The sequence below is a fragment of the Triturus cristatus genome, chromosome 10, assembly GCF_964204655.1.
Source record: "Triturus cristatus chromosome 10, aTriCri1.1, whole genome shotgun sequence".
NCBI classification, from domain to species: Eukaryota; Metazoa; Chordata; class Amphibia; order Caudata; family Salamandridae; genus Triturus; species Triturus cristatus.
The window spans coordinates 1,204,612,825-1,204,633,534 of NC_140593.1; the positions used below are offsets into that span (position 1 = coordinate 1,204,612,825).

At 45.4% G+C, this 20,710-nt stretch overlaps 1 protein-coding gene across 3 annotated transcripts in view; it reads left to right on the forward strand.

Moving 5' to 3' along the window:
• Nucleotides 1-20,710, forward strand: part of LOC146797066 (rho guanine nucleotide exchange factor 3-like) — a 212,945-nt gene that overhangs the window by 179,497 nt on the left and 12,738 nt on the right. For all 3 annotated transcript variants that reach the window (XM_085629684.1, XM_085629686.1, XM_085629685.1), the window contains 4 exons: nucleotides 22-98; nucleotides 2,191-2,448; nucleotides 4,451-4,621; nucleotides 14,398-14,587. In XM_085629684.1, coding sequence (XP_085485810.1) covers nucleotides 22-98; nucleotides 2,191-2,448; nucleotides 4,451-4,621; nucleotides 14,398-14,587 — 696 coding nt within the window. The remainder of the gene's footprint in view (nucleotides 1-21; nucleotides 99-2,190; nucleotides 2,449-4,450; nucleotides 4,622-14,397; nucleotides 14,588-20,710) is intronic.

Below are 20,710 nucleotides of genomic sequence, written 5' to 3' on the forward strand. Positions count from 1 at the left end.
CATCTCTGTTTATCTTTTCAGATCTGCTCCTCCACCTTGGCAGGATGAGACAGGAAGATGGGACCATTGATGAGGTTGGGCCCACCATGTTAGACTGGGTAAGTGCTATACATACGAGCAGCCAAAAAGCTCAGCTAGCACTCATGTCTTTAGAGGAGCGGGGCACACTGTCTTTTAATAGGGAAATATAACCTACATAATATACAGGCAAGTTGAATTACTGGATGTCTCCATGTCACTGGAACACCCTTTGTCCAGCCCTTTGGTTTCATTTTAAGAAATAGTGTATTGTGGGAGTTGTTGCCCTGGTTTGGTTCAGATTAACAAATGTTAGGTGAGGTGGGAGTCTGATCTCCTAACCTAGTTTATGCATCACCTCCATCCTTAAAGGAGTGGGAATCACCTTGATACACTGAGCAAGCATTGCCTTCAAGGTTTCCTGCTACCCACCCCATCTCTTCCTCAATTTTTAGGCCCAAACATAGATCCGGTGCATGGAGGACAACCATGGTACCTACCAACATTATAAATCCCAGGATTGAGGTTAAAATCGCCTCCAAAAGAGTGCAATTAGGGGAGAAATTTTCCTTGTGTGAATCTGTTCACCATCCCGACATCTTCAGGATCAACATCTGTGTAAGAAAACAAAACGGTGATTATTATATGCAAGTAATATGTGATAAATGAAATGACAAGTCAGTACTGGAAAGACCCTTCTGTCACATCTCCCAGTCCTGGCTGGCCTTTCTCTTAACTTGAACCCTACTTTCCTGAAGCAGGTACACGGCAGACAACGAAGCCTCGCAGTCTTTGTCTTGAAGCCCAGTGTCATGTCACTCACCAGCCCCTGAACATTGTTAATATTAGCAGTGATTAGGTGCCTGTGGGGGACCAATGTCTGTTTACAGGGTGACTTGAGAGGGAGGACCTATATTGCAGATGGTGTCCTGCACAACACAGCTTGGCCGCTTTAGAAATATGATTTTACCTTTATTTTATCTAACTGGGTTCTTGTACATCGAAGCGTTCATCAATTGTTTGGATTCCTGGCACTTTTTGAAGACATTGGCCTATCATTGTGATTCGTCCAGTGGAGGTTCTCCACTGGGGGGATTCATCCAGTGGAGGTTCTCCACTGGGGGATTCATCCAGTGGAGGTTCTCCGCTGGGGGATTCATCCAGTGGAGGTTCTCCGCTGGGGGATTCATCCAGTGGAGGTTCTCCGCTGGGGGATTCATCCAGTGGAGGTTCTCCGCTGGGGGATTCATCCAGTGGAGGTTCTCCGCTGGGGGGTTCATCCAGTGGAGGTTCGTTCTCCGCTGGGGGGTTCATCCAGTGGAGGTTCGTTCTCCGCTGGGGGGTTCATCCAGTGGAGGTTCGTTCTCCGCTGGGGGATTCATCCAGTGGAGGTTCGTTCTCCGCTGGGGGATTCATCCAGTGGAGGTTCGTTCTCCGCTGGGGGATTCATCCAGTGGAGGTTCGTTCTCCGCTGGGGGATTCATCCAGTGGAGGTTCGTTCTCTGTTGGGGGATTCATCCAGTGGAGGTCCGTTCTCTGTTGGGGGATTCATCCAGTGGAGGTCCGTTCTCCGCTGGATGATTCATCCAGTGGAACTATGCCATCAAGTTAAAGTAATCCATAGCCAATAATTTCTACTTTTTTTTTTTTTTTTACTTCGATAAAAATCGCAATTTCCTGTGTTGTATGTTAAGCCCCAATAAGGATTTTTGTATCTGTTCCAAGTACACTTGCCTGCGAGGAAGCACCCATGCTGTTATATTAAATTTATATGCAGCTGGTATATTGTTAGATTATAATTTTTATTGAAAGCAAGTGGTGGCCATGTTTATGCTGCTAGGTTTTTTGTTTTATTTTTGTGGCATATACTTGCCAAAAAGAGTTTAAAAAAAAAAAAAGAACACTAGCTGACATATTGGCTGTGCCAATGCATGCTTTGTTTTTGTAAGCAAACTTTCTCATAACAGACATTGACCATTTTCATGATTTGACGTTACTTGAACCAGACAAAGTTCTATTCTAACATCCTACCCAGTTTGGTGTACTCGAGCCAAGTTATGGTAATGACAAGTTAATGCCACGTAATGGTTCAATAATTCCCTTATGTTTTCAGTGGTATAATACTGTTATGTAATGTGCACAACCTTTCTGTACTTTCCTTTACACCTCCAGTTACCATGCCTCCACGCCTACAGGAACTATTGCTGTAATCAAGTGGCAGCCAAGGCTTTGCTTGACTACAAGAAGCAGGACCGACAGGTGGAGAACTTCCTGCGCCTTTGCCAGGAGTCCTCATTTAGCCGCAAGCTGGACCTTTGGAACTTCCTGGACCTGCCCCGTAGCCGACTGGTCAAGTACCCGCTACTGCTCAAGGAGATCCTGAAGCACACTGCTGCGGACCACCCTGACCAAGCATCCCTACAAGAGGCTGTGAGTACCTTGTAATCACTGGAGTTCTCCTCGCACATGCCCATTGGACAGCCGTGCATTCATACAGTTAAACACCGCCCCAGGCATTGTCCTGTCTGGCTATACTAACCAAACATTACTAAGATCTGCAGGTTACCTGTCTGTGTAGGTCAACAGTGACTGTTCAGTCCTCCCTAACTCAGCTTCTGAAACATAATCAACTGTTGTAGTTCAAGAATTGTATTGTAGTTTGGTACGTAGGAAATGCTGCAAAGTAACATGCCAGTGACTAGGCATCATGTTAAGTTAAGCTTGTTGGAGTATTTCAAGTAGCTATTTTTAAGGCCAATTTTAATTTTAAGCCTGGTGTGTAGCTACTCTAGAACTCGGGGCTAGTGGTTAATCCAGTGATATTGTTGGTTATTGCGATTAGTCATGTGCTCTCAAGAAAATCACATTCCAGTTGGGTATGATCCTTAGTGGGGCTATGTGGCTTCAGGAAACTGGTTGTGAGATAGATAATAAGCTAGTGGAGTTTAGGTATAATAAGGATGGTAGTAGTGGTGGCACGCAATCGCACCTCTTTGCACAAGTATCTGTGGATATAGTATCTTAATAAATACCTCAAATAATCCTGAGTTGGTGTTATTTTGATATCCAAGACCATAATACTACCTGGGGTGCCAACACACACTAGACCACAACATCCACTGTGTAGGTTATATCAAAGAAAGATATCGCAGCGCTCAAATAGAAATCCAAAAAGTAGTATCAGTCCATACAGAAAGGATGCGTGTAGATATTTCAATTCTGTGGTTTATTGCAGAAAAAAGCCAGGTTCTGTGATCTTCTATACATTGGTTACTGAATACCAGTGAGTAGTTTCTTAAAAAGATGGCTTGTGGTCGCGTAACTAGTTAGCATGGAGGAGTCTTGTTTGTTATCGTGATCACGGTCTGTGTGGCTGTTGATATTAAGGTGCAGAAAGTTCAGACTTCTTTGTGCCTCTGTTGTGGTTACACCTCTGTTGTGGGTATTCCAGGCTGGAGACTGCCCTGCTGTGAGGAGACTCACGCTTCACAAAATCTGTGTGTGCAGATCAGCCTGGAGCGGCACCTGAAAGAGGAAACCACCCCAAACCAGTTCTGTGTACCTTGTTGGAGTGAATAAGTGTGTCTCTGCATTTTACAAGCCTTGTCAGTGCTGCTCTTTACCGTTCCGCCCACCAGGGAAAAATAAAATCAGAAAAAGGAGAGGGGTCACCCAGCTTTCAACACTCCAGTACCCTGTTTACACCTGCTGCAGCAGCTCACACACACGTTTTAGCACTGTGACATGGCATTCACCAACCTATATCATGCCCTGCCCATCACAGCGGTCATTTCAGGATACAAGTGAAACAACGAAGGAGTCAGCTCTAAAACAGTGGGGTTTTCTTAAACAAACCATCTTGGGAAGCCACAAGCCCTTCACCAACACCTTTCCACATATAACTGGCCCCTCCCTATCATAGACCATGTGTCCCACTCCCATCACTTCCCATTACACTTCCTGCAGTCACAGGAAGGTTCCAGCCCAGCCTGACCAAGACTTACGAGATTGACCGTCTACTCAATCAAGATCCTGTGAAGTACAGTCTTGTTCTGTGTTGGCAATTGAATGAGATGGGGAAACTCATAGTGATACTGACAATATGTTAACAGTTTACTGAGTAAGGGAAGCTTGCGCCACTTTAAACTCAGTGGCATCTGTTCTGTGTGAGAGAAGCTTGTTCTGCTGAAGCAAATGTCTGTGTATAAATGTATGCCTGTGCCACTGCTGCACCTTTTATCAGACCTGTAGTGTTTCTTAGAAACACTTGAGCTGATGTAACCTTGCTCATGCGCTAGTGGCTGCAGTATTCCTTTGCTTACAATCCTGTACCATCACTTAGTACCTGAAACGTCAGCAGCTGGGCTGGCTTCTCTGAGGGCATGCATTTGTAACCCCAGCATCATTTTCTAACTTGTCCTTCGCCTTTTAGATCGCTCTGATCCAAGAAATTGTGGGCCTCATAAACAGTAAAACGGGGGAAGCAGAGTGCCAGTACTACAAGAAGCGCCTCACCTTTTTGTTTGAGTCTCGGCAAGACTGCTTACTGGCCCGCTCCAAGCTCCTTCACTGCCACGGAGAGCTGAAGAACAACAAGGGCCAGGTTTGTATTCATTGTACTGCATCTAATGTATTGCTGCTACAGGCCAGTAGGCGGCTGCTTTTTCTTTGTTGTTGTCTAAATATTTTGAATTCATATTTAGACCACAGCTCGTGTGTAAAGAGCTGGCAGTGTGGATCCTGTTTGGGCAAGGGTTTGACTTCCAGGGAATGCTATGTGCTAGACCGGTGAGGAAATTTCCTGTTACAAACACTTCCTTGAGAAGATCGGTTGCAAGACCCTTTATAACCTCATACTTCACCCTTTCCTCTGCATGGAATCCTGTGCATGTTTCAAGGTTTACATCTGTGTGTCTCAGACTCCATTTGAGGGGCCACAGGATACCCTGGCTACTGGGTACCAACTGAAATCTTGGGGTCTGTCCTACCATGGCTCTGTAAAGTGGGTCAAGTGCAACCCATCCTGTACCTAACTCTTAGGGTAGCAAGTGCGAGCAGTCACAGGTTTATCGTGGAGGCAGTGTGGAGAGCATGAGCTCACTACTCAACAGTCAACCTACAGACACAATAACTTAATGTCCAGCCATTTTTTATGGTAAAAGAAAGCACTTTTAGCTCGCAGCAGAACTAAATACTACTTGATTCAGTAGGAACCTCCCCGGGTTGTAATCTGTTGCATTTAACAATTGGGTGCCACACCACCGCTTCCAGCGTCCTCCCTCCCTGCTACATCAGGATTCTATGTCTACAGTCCCCAACCAATTGACTTGGGCATCGATCAGCCCAAGTGCAGATAATCTCAAATGCTCTTATTGGTCAAATATGCAAATCAATTTTTTTCTTCCGCTTCATCAAAAGTCTCAAGCATGCACAGCAGACTCATCCGCGTCTAGCGCTGGGATACCCTCGTGGTGACTACGCGCTCTACAAACTCTAAATGTAATGTAATGTGTGGTCTTCTCTGGTTCTAGGCGCAGCCTAAGCCCCATATTTACCTCTTGGTTGTCAAAGCTTCTGTAGCAGTGTGGTGGATGTAGTTCTTGCTGTGGCTTCTCATGTGGGGGGGGAGGGAGTAGTTCCTCTCCTTTGGGGGCCCCAGCGACAGCTTTGCCTTGGGACGGTGTTTGCGGGATGAGGCAGATCTGTGCAGAAACCTTTGTCTTCAGAAACGATTGCCTGAGTGAGCAGTTGTGGGCTCTGGGGCGATCAGGTTTTCCCGCATTCTTGGTGAAGCAGGCATCTCAGTAATGCTTGATCTTTAACCGTCTTAGTGCTGCTAACACAGGAACCATGCAAATAGACCAGGGGACCCCTTCAGTGTAAAGATCACCCCTGGCTTCTCTCTCCGGAACAGTCCGGCATCTGTGGGTTCTCCACATGCTGGCAACATGGTGGGCTTCCCCTGACCATCTCTCCTACTGCAGCGCCAGGCATGCATCTTCTCTCTCAGAAGACTTGCTTCTAGACACTCCGAAGGAGTCAAAAGTCCTCCAGCAGAAAGTTCAGGTTTCAGGCAACGTGATTTCCCCTCAGGGATACTGACTATTGGGCAGATACCAACCCTGGTTACACAGCAGGTATTTAAGTACTCTGTGGAGCTCTACTCTACTCTGTTTCCATATGGGGTGGGGAGGAGAATCCTCTGTCCAACGCTTCAGACTGTTTTGAGTTGGTTCTTTTTCACATGTCATTTCCAAGCTGCTCTCCAGACCGTTTTTCTGGAAAGTGATGGTTCACTCAGCCAGTGGCAGTGGGGCTAGCTCCAAACTGGAGTATCCAAAACACAGGCACAATGAATTGTAAGAGCTTAGCTCACAGCGGCCATCACCTTCTTGAAGCAGTAATGAGAGACCGACAAAAGGACAGACCCTGACTGAAAAAGTCCTCACTATGAACCATGATCAGTAGAGGCTGCAGCCCTCACCCCTGCCACCTACCAAGAAGAACTAACTATCAGCCCTAACAAGGCCCCCATTGAATTGGTAAGGGAAACCCTGTCTCTGTCCTCCCCAATCTCAGTGTCTGAATTTTCACTCTACAGCCACAGGAATGCAGGCAATACACTTCCACTGTCTGGGGAAGCTGTCTTCCTCCTCTGTCTTGTGCCTTAGTACACCAGGGGCATCCAACATGGCCCTTGTAATCTGATCCGTACACCTTACAGAGTCCTACTGCCATACATGTGCTATAAACACATGGCACATACACACCTCAACATGCTCCTAGAATGTCAGTGCAGGGTTCTGAGGTTCACATAACAACGGAACTTTACATGAGAGGAGCTAGTAGGCATGCTTCTCGATGACACAGAGAAAAAGGTCTGGTCGCACTAATTCACAAAACATGATACGCTGCCACCACCGCTTCATATACCCAGGACCATGCCCGACTAAGAGGGCACACTTAGTATCCCCCTCCAGGTCACAGGACCGGTTCTGTACCATGTAGTATCATGGACAGCTCTAGACCTCTGTGCACACACTAAGTCACCATGATATCGGGGCCAAATAAAAGTCAAGGTACCAATTTTCTATGCCGTCCTGTATTAAAGGCAGGGATACAGGCCCATTTACCATGCAGTGGACATTCCCATCCCATGACTCTCCTATACGGAGGAGATCAGTCACACGCAGCAACTCTTCCTCAATAGCACCCTCAAGGGAGCCTATTCTACCTAGTGATCTGGGTTTCGATCAACCTTCTGCTAATTGTAGACGCGGGAGTTCTCCATCATGGATCTTCAAGAGTATCCTCCAACTCTAATGATGACGCGCTCTCTTCGTGTGTACCTACATCTTTAACAGGTTCTACTTCAAAGATCTCACAATTAGGCAATATCCCCAAATTCCATGATCTGTTAATTTTACAAACGCCTCAACTTTCTATATCTATTATTATGGAGACTCTACAAAAAAGAGCTTTTCCCAGACCTTTGCTGCTCCTTGTACCAGGATTAATGTAGATCATGGAAGGAATATTTTTAACACCGGCCATGCCACACTTGGTGAGAAAGTACAAACCTCTCAAAGCAGATCCTGTGTTTTCAGTGTTCGAAACCAAAGCAGCCTGTTATTGTTACTGCATTTTGCAGAACACATATCTTTGCTCCGGAGGATTCATCAAATGTGATATTGCTGGAAAGACTGTTCTGGAATTCCTAATGGCCTGTGCATGTTATGCCACCAGGAGGACTCTTCTCTTGAGAGCGACAGCAAGAACAACAGTGGATTAGACTCTAGACCTATGGGCCTGGTCTTCAGAACAGATTACCTTATGTTTCTGTGGCCCTGAATACAAGGTAATATCCGTGACCTTGTGGGGCAAGTAGAGAATTTGCACTGTCCATCTATTGCTATGAAAAATAAATCCCTGTCTGTCTTCCATTCATTGTTCAGTGGGGCGCCTGATATATAGAGGCTGCAGAGGATATCCGACTCGCATCCTTCATCTTAGGCATCGTTTTTAAATAAGTACCATTTTGGAGCTTATAAAGATCTCTTCATCCTTGATGGTAACTACTACAACAACATAACCTGAATTACTAAGAGAAGCAATTGTGTTTTAATTATTTTTTTTACTCCCAAGATGATGATTAAATTTGAAGAGCGTTTGCAATGAAAGTGCATCCCATAATTTGTGGGGTAGTTGAAGATAAGGACTACCTCTAGATCATACCTTCTGAATGCAAGGTGCTGTAAGGAGAAAATAATGAAAATCGTTCAGGTTGCATGTCTGGGTGTAGTGTACAAAAAAAGAGAGTGCTGCAGTCCAATGCTTTTTTCGTATAAGAGGATTCTTGAAACGATCACTCTGGTGAAGTGGTAGCTAAAGTAAGAAGAGGAGAGTAACCGATATGGCATCCACTAAGAGTGCAATGTGCCATTAACATGCTGCACCTGCGAAAGCCAGAGGAGCAGGTACTGTGGAGAATCACATTATGTAGCATTCGCATACCCAAAAAGTGACCTGACCAGGACCATTACAGCAGGTGCATCATGGAAGCACAAAGTATGGGAAATTCCATGTAAAAGCCAGGTACTAGGATCTAGACTTGCAGAGGTGTCATTTGGTCGTCAAGAGAAAGCTGTGTACGCATCACAGCGCAGAGTGTCCTAACCACTGCGACTGGTATCTGGGCAGAGACCAAACGTTTTAGGCCACATTGAAGGTGCAGGTTGATTAACTAATGATGGTATTTTCTGGAAGGAAAATCTAGTAAACCTTGTTTTTCAGGAAAAAAAGAAGAGTTAGTGGGTGCTAATGACTAAAAAGAATTGACCACAAAACATCTTCGGGTAAATGAATGGGTGGATATTTTCAAATTCCACCAGTGGCTGCTACGTTAAGACGTCCTTCCCAACCACTGTGGGGAATCCTCCCATCCGCTTTTTATGTTTTGGCATTGTAGATCATTTGAGGGGCACACGTCCAGCAATTTAGAGTGATTCTTTATTTCAGTTCCTTAGTTTCCCTTACTATGCAAACTTTGTGGCCCGACAGGTAATGGTAATTGTGTTTGCTCATATCTATCACTTACATAATTTTCAGTAAAACATGTAGTGCATCATTTTAATGGAGGTGCAGTACTGCCATATTTGGTGAAAGTGGAACATAAATCCTTGGCACCACTTTTATTTATTGAAGCAAACTCTGCTTCTGTGTAATCAAGATGCAGGCACGTCTCCATTTTACTTTTGTAGCTGAGCACAAGGTTTGCGGAAATACCAGACCCAGCCGTGGCTTTTTTTTTTTTAGGTGCCCCTGCTACCACCACAAAAGCAGTTTAACTTTTAAAATACTCCCTTAAAATGATTTCATCTCAAGCTTTTTCAGATTGGTTGTGCTTCAAGGCCAACTCTCTGCTACTACACATCCAGTTTTCAGCCAAATCGAATTAAATAAACTCATCGACTAAGACTGACAAGTTACTTACCTTTGGTAATGCTCTTAAGGGTGGATACTCTACCTAACAACAGATTCCACAGCTTTTGAATTGTCTGAGGTGCTAGACTCGATCAGGAACTTTAACTAGCAATTGCTTCTGTACAACAATAGGTAGCACAATGTTGCTCCTCAGCTGCCTCAAACCAACTCTAGATTGGATGGCAGGGAGTCATTCATTGGTTCCACCCCTGCACAATAACTCCAGTTTTCCTTTGAAACTCTTCTGTACCCTCAGATGAGGATTGACTGTGACATTGCAAAAGAAATGGCGGTATGCAAAATCTAACTTCGGACCTTATAAGAACACAAGATATCTACTCCACAGATTCGGTGTGAGGGAGGGCAGTCAGAATATGCAGTTGGATGAAACATCCACCTGAAAGAGCTTTACCAAAAGTAAGTAACTTCTGATGGATACTTCTAATCACCGGGTTCTTGCCTTTTGAATAGATACCAATACAATACATTCCGAAAGTTGGAGGGTCTAAAAAGTGGACTTACACCAGTAAGTCCAGAAGGACCCAGTGGATGAAAAGGCCCTCTCTAAGTACTTGATTGTCGAGTCAGAGATGCCTGTTGAAGGTGCACAGCCACCCATGTAGCAGCCTTGCAGATGTCCAGTACTGGAACATTGCTAGCCAACGCTATAGTAGCAGCCGTGGCTATGGTGGAAGGAGCATGATGGCACACCGAGGATGCTCCTTTTTTGTGATGGGCATAGCATGCTTTTATACACTAGACATTCCACCTAGACGAGACTCTTCCCAACCACCTTTCACTTCTTGGCAAAGGTGATAAATAGATGGTTATCCACCCAGTAATCCTTGGTATGCTCGATGTAAGAGCTAAAAGATGTTTTGTTGTCCAATCGCTACAGCCTCTCCTCTTAAGAGGGGTTTGGTGGACGAAAGGTGTCACCACCTTCGGCTGAAAGCAAGCACAAATTTGAAGTACCAATTGTTCAGGGAAGAAGGTAGTATATGAGGGTTCAATTTACAGTGCCTGTAGCTTACTGACATGCAGAAGTAGTTGCAAGAAGATACACAGTCTTAATGGTTAGCAATCTCGGTGAGGAACTTGCCTAGGATCAAGGGGCATGCACACCAAGAACATGAAGACCAAGTTAAGTTCCCGTTGGAGTGCAACTAATCTTTAACAGTGCCCGCAGCAAAGCCTTGCAGGGCCAGCGACAAAACAAGCATCAGACAGCTTGGCCTGAAGAGGGTCAACCTGATGATCACCGCACCAAGCCACAAACTTTACCCAGCAACCAGAATAAAATGGATTCGGTGGACAAGCTCCGAGCCTCAAGTTGTTTCTGAGACAGGAGGTCCATCCGATGAGGTCGAAAGACTGGAGGGCAGATACTCAAGCTCAGCAAGTACGAGTACCACACTTTCCTGTCCCAGTCTGTGGCTATTAGGATGACTTGAGCTCGGTCCCTCCTGACTTTCTTCAGAATTCTGGGTGGAAGTGGCAGAGGTGGGAAGGCATACATGAGGCTGGAGTTCCACTGAAGGTAGAATACATCTCTCTGGGAACCCCAAGGAGGAAACTTCAGTGGCCAGTGATCACAACACTACCTTCTTGGTGACACCAAGCGAAGATGTCTTGAACCCTTTATGGTTCGTGATCCATCTGATTTGGGACATTTTGGTGGCTCTGAATGGTGTCAGAATATGGTCTGCAACAAAAAGTCCAGCCTAAATTAGTAGTGGCGTCGAGGAAGAGACCAGGAATCTTAAGAAAATCTTCCAAAGATGGGTGTTGCGTCTTGGTTATTCTGTAGCAGGACATGGGCCTGGCGCTAGAACGAGCTGTTCAAAGCGCAACCTGCCTTGTTTCTTGTGTTCACGGACTACGGTTTCGCATCCCGGCTCCTGATGATCTTCAGGTGCCTCATGGAGCCTTTGTTGCAGGACTTTGAGTTGTGCTTATATCCGAGACATCAAAGGCAGACGTCCTGATGGTCCGTAACTGACGTAAGCTTCCTGTAGTCCTGGCACATTTTGAAGCCAGTCATCTTTGGAGTAGACATTTCATCAGCACACTTTCTGGATAAAACCGGTACGGAGTCGGCGAAACACTGACAAACATTTTGGGAGTGGAGCTCAAGATATGCGTTGAAGGATACTGAAATATAGGGACGGACCTCGGTTTTGCCTATATAGGTCTTTAGGTCCTAGGATGCTTGGTTCCAGTCCAGGGAGGACCTGGCTTTGCAGTTCAGGCTAGACTGTTCCCATGAGGCACAGGGTCAAGACTGATTTGCATATGGCTGGGTTCAAACTGGAACGGCAGGGTGAGCAAAACAACGATGGATTTAGGCCCAGATCTCTGTACTGGGGTGAATGTATGACATTGTTCTGCATTCTGTCCATCAATTGTTGTTTTTGCATTTGTCACCCCAAGTGGGACGGGTATGCTCAGACGTGGGTCCCGTGCTCTCCATGCCACTGGAATCAAGCTATCCTGGCTGAAGAGGGGTGAAACCCCGAAACCGGTCCTAGGATGCTTGGTTCCAGTCCAGGGAGGACCAGGCTTGGCAGTTCGGGCTGGACTATTCCCATGAGGCACAGGGTCAAGACTGATTTGCATATGGCTGGGTTCAAACTGGAAGGGCATGGTGAGCAAAAAAACGATGGATTTAGGCCCAGATCTCTGTACTGGGGTGAATGTATGACATTGTTCTCCATTCTGTCCAACTGTTGTTTTTGTATATAGGTCTCTTTGCCATCACTTCTGGAGGCAGCGTGAGTCCGACAAAGTCCGATGATCCCACATATTGGCACTCAGGAGCAGCTGCTAAAATAAAAATCAATATGCAGTCTGGTAACTGGGGAACTCAAAAGGTAATTTACCTGTGGCTAGAAGTATTAATTGGAAAACAGATACTAGAGCACACATTCAAGTGGGTGTTGAACCACATGCCACATCTCCAAATAATACGTAGCACCAGCTCAGTCTATGAACTCTATCTTGGTTTTGAGCTACATAAATTTTAATTTACAAACTGGTCCGAGTCTGAACCTAATTCTGTCTCCATTACCTTAAAACCCACCCATAATATGAACTATGAACCGGTCTACCCCTTCATACCAGCATTTAGTGATAGATGCCTGAAGAAAGGTAGAATGGCCCACGCCCAATGGAAGCCAGTGAAAGGCAGCGAATACAAAGGTTAATTAGATCCAACCTCTGCATCAAATTGTCTCCCAATTTCCCCATTACAAGGCCTGGCAAATGTGATAGACTTGGTGCTGCCATGAAACAAATGGTATCGCCGTGAAGTCTTGGATTGTAGCCTTTAGTTCTTTTGGTCGAGGCTGGTAAAACATTGGCATTATGGAGAAATGATACCTATTGAAGGCCTTGGTGGCTCTCGTGAGTGGAGTGCGGATACTGAACTGTGCTTTAGATTGTACTTTTTCGAATATGTTGCTCTCAAGAAGGTCCCACTTGGTTTTATCTTATGTTAGTGTTTACTATGGGACATTAAAATCCTACAAGACTCTGGATCAGTATTGTCCGTTTCCTCCTGTGCTTACAAGGACAACATGGACTGTCTTCAGTCTGCCCAATTGGGAGAACTATTTTCCATTGGGTTCTAGCTTCAACCGGTGGAACGCAAGGGAACGCTACCTTTTTAGCTGGGTTTCCAGCTATTTGAAGCAATATTTGGTTTTCTTGAATGTAGATGCCCCTAGGCTGAGTGGTGTGAAGGCACCCCTTCTGCTGGCCACAGATGATGCTGGAATGTTTCCTGTACTGAGGTGGCCATGTCTAAAAAGCTTACAGGGTTCTGTTGCATCTTGTTAAAAAAAAGCTCGTTTCAGAAACAACAACAAAATGAAATTGTAATAAAGGGGCACAAGCCTCTCCCAAGCCTCCTCCCGCTGACTGAGGTTAAAACTCAAAACTAATTCGAGCATTCCAGAAAGTGTCCCCACTTGGGCTGAGCGGTGCTGTGGTCTCCATGTTGAACAAGACCATTGTGACATGGACTTGCCTCACTTGGCAGAGTCACCCCTTCTGATTGGGCAACATTGTTTCACGCCAAGGCAAGATGCGGGTACCCATGGAAGGTGGCGTCCGCTTATGGCTGAGAAGTGCTCCTTAATATATACACAAGTTAGTAGAAAAATAGCAATACCTGAATTTAGGTTTACTTTTAACTTATCAATAGTTTGATCGTAGTTTGTAAAGTGACACTGGGAGCAAAGAGTCTCTCTAAATTAAGTGCACGGTTACCTGGCACTTGTAAATCCTTATGGGTGGTTCAAGGCTTTGTAAGCCTTGAAAGTTTGTGAACGCTCACAAGGATGTTGGGTTGTAGCCATTAACAAACTCATGACTTTCCGACACTCCTACTCCTGACACATGTACACTTGGACACTTCAGTGGGCGTACAGGCAGAAGCAGTAATTCACAAAGCTCTCCCGGTGTAAGCCTGGAAACCCTTGACCAGTCCATACATTTTCCAGGATAACTTTGTGAATTGGTAAACGCTGTATGCCTGCACCCACTCAGTGGCATGACTGCGGTTTAATAACAGATTGATGACTTTTTTGTGAACTGTGGCCCTATGTCTTTCCCTGGAGTTCACGCTTTTCTGCAGAGAATGTGGGGAGCTATTTCAGGCTATGAGTGAAATGGAATCATCCATGAAGTGACCTTAAAAATAGGAAATAATGCTTATCCTTCATGTTACAGTGATATTGTTTCTTGTCTTATGCATTCCCTTGACTGAAGTTGTCCACTTTGTTAATTTCTGGGACATCTTAAATACCCAAGATGGCCGTCCAGTCACGTGGTCTCCGCAGACTAAGGTATAAACTTGTGATCTGAATGGCCTCGTTTCTTCTTCCCTCTCAGCGACTCCATGTCTTCCTGTTTGAAGCCGTCCTTGTAATCACAAGGCCAGTGACGCAGAGTGAGCAGCTGTACTACCAGGTCTACCGCCAACCCATCCCAATGAGGGACCTCATCCTGGAGGACCTGCCTGACGGAGAGGTGCGGCTGGGGGGCTCAATCCGTGGCGCCTTCACCAACAACAACGAGCGTGGTAAGGGCATTTCTTGGTGGCTTTCGTTTCCCTGCCTGCATGTCCCCTAGAAGGGTACCTGGGATCAGCTTGTTTGTCCTTACAGAAGTCCTCTTTCACTGAATTGGAAAGAGATGTCATTTGGCACAAGTGTATTTAGTCTCTGTTAGAGGATTGCATGATAGAGATTTGTGGGATCTCCCTTTAAACAGCCCATAACCAAGCAACCGGTAGCATCTTAGAACAATGCAGTTAACAGGTAGACCATAGACTTCACAAAGCAAAATAAAGCTCACTGCATGGCTTACAGATGTCTGGCCTGCAGGTGTTTAAATTGTGAAAGGAAAAGACTCACTTAAAGCTCTCATCACCGGATTTTTGTAACTGAAATAATAAATAAAGTGAATCTTTTCTATTCCTTAATTTCTTGCCACACACATCTTCCGATAGAAGTGCTCTTTTGTTTTTCGCATATTAAAAACCGTATATTTGACCAATTCAGAAAATGATTAGGTTGTTCTGAATGTATGCAGCTTTTATGAAGGATTGCTTTCTTTCTGGTTAAATGGTCAACCAGTTTGAAAAACAAGTACACTGAAAACCGGGTTATTGGGTGGTAGGTGAACTTGGAATGTTATCATTTATTTACCCTTTATATACAACATCCAAAGCACAGACTACACAGTCCTTGTTCATTTGCAGGTAGCCGATGGACTCAAACTCTCTTTGGGGGCCTACCTCTATCCACAATCAACATGGAAAGGGGAAACACATACCACGCAGCGCAAGCTTTATAAATGCAACCCAAGTTAATCCCTTTAATATTTATATATATATATATATATATCAGACTCCGCAGTATCAGGCAAGATGTTGATTTATTAAAACCTGTTACCCACGAACGATATATATTTATTTATTTAGTTAAGGTACACTTTATGTATGGAAGTGAATTCAGAAAGAACAGGGGTCTCCTGCTGGGTCCAGGTTCAGAGGTGCTGATTGGGGTGGGAGCTTTGCGCACTACGCCGGTGGAAAGAAGGCGGCTACCTAAAAATGGGCTGCAGAGGGGGCCTTTGGAACAAGCCCAAGAGCTCCGGGGGGGGGTGGGGGGGCACTGGTCACACTGGTCCTGGGAGCAAGGGGGAACAGCCGGTTCATCGGTATCCAGGCTGGGGCGCTTGGCTGCAGAGTAGATAGGTTTCCTGTGCATCACAGGCCCTCACAGTTGTCGGTCTCGCCGGTTGAGGGGGCAAAATCAGGACAACTGGGCTACTCTGGAAGTGGGTCTCTGCTGTGCTGACGTCCCTCGATGGCTGCTCGGTCTCGGTGCTGTTAGAGTCCTGACTGGATTTAAACATGTCTTGGTTGCTGCAAGGGTTCTGGTACCCTGGGTATTGGTGCTGCGCGGCTCCGGTTGATGCTGGTGTCCTGTCACTCTACGGGGGATCAGGTCTGACCTTCAGGAGCACAGGTACCCCTTTCTGGGGAGGGCATGGGGGGTGGTAGTAGGAAGAGGGGGCTGGTGCGTCGTGCTGGCCAGGGAGCGGCAACACGGTAAAGCAGACTCTGCTTCTTCGGTGTCTGTGAACTGCAGGGGAGAGTAGCTCCTCTACTTCAAGGGAGATTTCTGACAATTTACAATGGGCTGCCAGTCTACCGGGGTTCTTGGTAGTTGCTCAGCTGCAGGACGAGTCACTCAGTTACAATTGTCAATACTGGTGTAGGAAGGCAGGGTTTGGTGCCAAAAGTCCACATCAGTTTTCAGTTCTTGTCATCTCACAGCTCTTCTTTGTCATCTACTTCTGGATCTGTCAAATCTAAGTTCCTGGCATCATGGGTGCCTCAAATAATCAATTTAGAGGTGTTAAGGAGATTGACGGGTAGCAGTCAATGGGCTACTTACCTTTAGGGTGACTGCACCCTCTGTACGACCACTTTGTGCGGAAAGTGTCCATAACCCTGACCCAGTAAGCCTAATTCCACAAAAACCCAAGATGACGGAATTCTCGTTTTCATGTTAACATCAGGTAGCCCATCTTGGGGTGGTACTAGCCTTATAAGGAATATGCCTCCTGACTAGCTCATTTTCCTGCCTGTCCTAGTGCCAAATGGGCCCCAGGGCTGAGGTGGGCATCTTACAGATCTGGGGGAATCCGGGCCGCATATAAAAGGAGGCAGAGGCCTTTGAAACCTCCTGGTTTGATATGCTGATTACTTAGACATCCTATTTGGAGGAGGTGAAAAAACTATGGCCAGAGCAGGCATTGTTTCTGCCCTCAGAGAGCGTGGGCTCTCTCTCTCTCACGTGCGCGCGGGGGGGGGGGGCTGGGGTAGAAACCGGTCTGCTGTGACGGGCTGGTCGAAACCAGCATGCCAGTACACAAGAGGTTGTTAGGTTTTCAGGGGCCCTCTTCAGTTTCAGGAAGGCCATCATGTAGCTGGGGAGTTCGTAATCACTAGTGCCCAGTACTCAAGATAGCTTTTCTGTTCACTGGCAATGCCGAAGAATCTACATGGGCATCACTGGGGCATATCTGCTCATGCAGGTATGTCCTCACATATATTATAATGTACCCTGCCTTAGTGCTGTAAGGACAGCTGTAGGGGTGACTTATTTGTATTACACGCAGTGTATGCTGGCAAGGTACTCAGGAGGTGTGCCATGTTGTGTCTTCACTTTTCTCTGCACCATGTCATGCAGTCCTCAGTGGCAGTTTGCGTGAGTGTGCTGAGGGGTTCCTTAGGGTGGCACAATATATGCTGCAGCCCTTAGGGACCCTCTTTAGCCTCCCTACCCTAAGTAACGGGTTACCATTTACTGGGAACTTACAGGAGGTGCTAAAGGTATTGCCAATTGGGGGAATAATTGTACTGTTTGAGGGAAAGGGAGCTGGTACTGGGGAACTGAATAGTAAAAACTCAGTGCACGTCTGACACAATTGCATCAAATGCCAGGCAAAAGGTGGGGGGTGACCATGTCAAAAAGAGGCACTTTCCTACAATATCAAACTTATTAAGCCTCTAACACATGGTCCACAACAATGAATCCAAAAGAACAAGTATATTTAAGTAGATCACTGGGCTAGATTTGGGCCATTGCAAGTGATAGAATACCTGGTTTCTTTTTATTATTTATTTATTTATTTTTTTGAATGCCACAAAAAATGTGGTTCAGCTACTCCTTGTTTTATGCAAATTTTAGCTAGCTTTTAGCCAGGACAGATCAACTTGAGGCATAGAGGTTATGAGCATTGTGCCATGTGTGATACATTGGTGGTTCTCATGACTTTCTATGAAATAACACTTTGCATGTTGGACCTGACTTTCTATCATTATGATGTCCCATTCACAATTACAGGTCCCTGAATGCAAAGTGCTTCTGGTGAAAAACCACAAGTGATAGAAAGCGTCCCACATGACATTGAGATTGACTAGCTGATTTCCACATACTTTTACTCTCCCCTTCTCTACCTCGCCTCCTTTCACTCTCTTGCTGTGTCCTTGAGTCTTCTTCTAGTGATTGTACACCATCTTTGCCAGTTGCTCCCACCTAAACTTGTGGCCACCATACGGAATACACGGTCTCCTCATAACACTACCGAATGAGCTTTCAATACTAGAATTTGGAGGCTGCCGTGATTACTCAAAGCATCATTCCTAGATGACACCCAGTGGTGACCAACACAGAGAAAGGACAGATTTTCTAACCATGTGAAGAAACCACCAGGCTGAGAACCCTTGGTAATCAATTTCACTTGCAGTGTACCTGCATCATTAGAAAAGTCATTGACCACTTACAACCTATCCATATCACTTTACCAGAGCTCTGGCCAATAAGTGGGCTAGGCACTCCTATTCACCTCTGAGAGGCTCTAAGTGCTAGATTTTGCACTGCACATCTTTGTGGAGGTAACTCGCATGAGATTTGCTCCAGTTTCTTAAATACTTGTTTTTGAAAGAATTTCTCTAGAATATAATTTTCTATGTCAAAACCCTCACTATGCGCCAGCTGCTAATGAAAGGTGAAAGGAGGAAGATAATCCTGATCATGATGCAAGATATCATGAGGTTTGCTTTAAGTCTGTCGAAAAATAATCTAGAAGATGGAGACAGGCGATTGGCATGGGCCTTGGTAGAGGAGCATGGCAGATCCGTGCCTTCCAGTGCTACACAGTTGAAACATTTGAAGAGGCTATTTGAATATCAGCCGGTGCCAAAAAAGATTTGCGAGAGCTTCTTCTGCAGATCATTGATCCTCTGAGTCTGGTTTGAAGGTATAGACTGCTGGTTGACTGCAAAGGAGCGACGGAAGCAGAAAAAGAAGAAAATGTGAGAAAGGGACCGTGAAGAGCCTTCTTTCTTATCAAATGTCCTTAGAAACCAGCAAGTCTACGAATGCAGCACCTAAAAACCAAGCGTTCCTTGTTGGAATCTTAATTTCCAGTCAAAACGGCAGAGGTGTTACTGCCTGGGCGGATGATGATGAGCACTATCAACTGAATTATCAGTGAGGAAATCACATTCTTCTAAACTGACAACAGCTTAGTTGCTTCAAGGACAGTCACTGAAATCCACAAGTTCTGTCCACTCTAATTCTGGAGGCCAGAGGCTTGCTGTCAGTTTAGTTTCCGTAGATGAAAGTCAAGTCATCTAAGTTAAGTCACCCAAGTTAAGTCACCCCTCTGTTCCAGTGCTATAGCTGTTGTTTCCCCTATACCTGCACATCCATCAATGGCCTGTGTTGCCTTAACAAGTCTCAGTTAAAGATACCATCTACTCCATTGTCAGTTGCTTCGACAACGCCCTCATCTACCTTGGCACCATTAACGACTTTCCCATCAGTTGTAACAATCATGCCTGTTCTCTCCATTTCTCCAGTTCCATCAACTGTTTATCTACATGTGTTACTTGCATCTCCAGTATCCCCACATCCCCTAGAGAGGATTTTACAATATTCACCCTCCGGGGTGGAGGATGAAGGTTAGAGAAGCCTCCAAGAAATGCATCCTTGTTCTAACATGGAGACTTTCTTCACAGAATAAGAATATGAACATGAACTAGTTATAGGGAGCAAACTCCTAGAGACTTAAACATTTAAAAGTGTTGCTTTTGACTCAGACGATGACGAGAAATACAGGAATACAACCATCGCACATTAGCTAATCAGCTTCCATTGTTGATTCATAATTGAGCTGATAGGCAGTATAATACACTGCACGCACCCATGGCGAATATGCCACTGGGAATTTTGACTGGATTGTAAAGCATGATATTTGAAATGTATAACAGATTGCTGAACCTTAGACTTTGAGTTTCAGACTTTTTAATGGATCGCTCAGGACCAGGTTCAACGCGGTTTCCACCTTAAATGTTTACAGTTCTTCTTATGAAGCTTCCACATACTGATTGTTCTCCACCTCTGTCTCCTGTGCTACCTACCGTGTATCTCCCTATGACTGTCTCTGTCTCTGCTGGTATCTCCTATGTTTCAGGTGGCCAAAGATAGAATACTCTGATGATGTTATTAGTTCAGTAGACCAGATAAGTGGTGAAGATGTCAGTATAGATATTGATATCCAGATTTCTCAAAATGATGGCTACAACGATGATGGCTGTCCTCAGCCGTCAAAGGTTCAAGAGTGGGATGATTTAGTGTCTCCTGAAATACGTCCTGTACTGGAGCCAAAATATTCCCTTACTCGTGACATGGGCATATTTTATACACTATTAAGAGCTTCAAACTGATTTAGGTTGCGAGTGTCTGTCTCACAGAAATCTGGTTTTCAAATTGATTTCACAGAAGAGGCTGTGGAACTCAGCAACTGATTGGGAAACACAAGGACTTCTTTTCTAGGTGTCTACCTATGCAGATTGTCAGTGTCAAATTCAACAACTGCGTGGTATTGCTTAAACACAAGTTCTGGATCGCACCGCAAGGTGCCAATGTGAGAAAATTGAGTGCACCTAGTGTCCCAGTGCTGCTGCTGGTGGTGAATGTTGGTGCTGCCTTGTGGTCCGAAACACCCCTGTGCTTGCCTAAACCTCAGAAGCTTGAACCCAGCAGCTCCTTTACATACTTGCAAGCAGCATGTCTTCAAGCACCCCAATCTCCATTGGTTAACATTGGGCCCTAACTCCAGA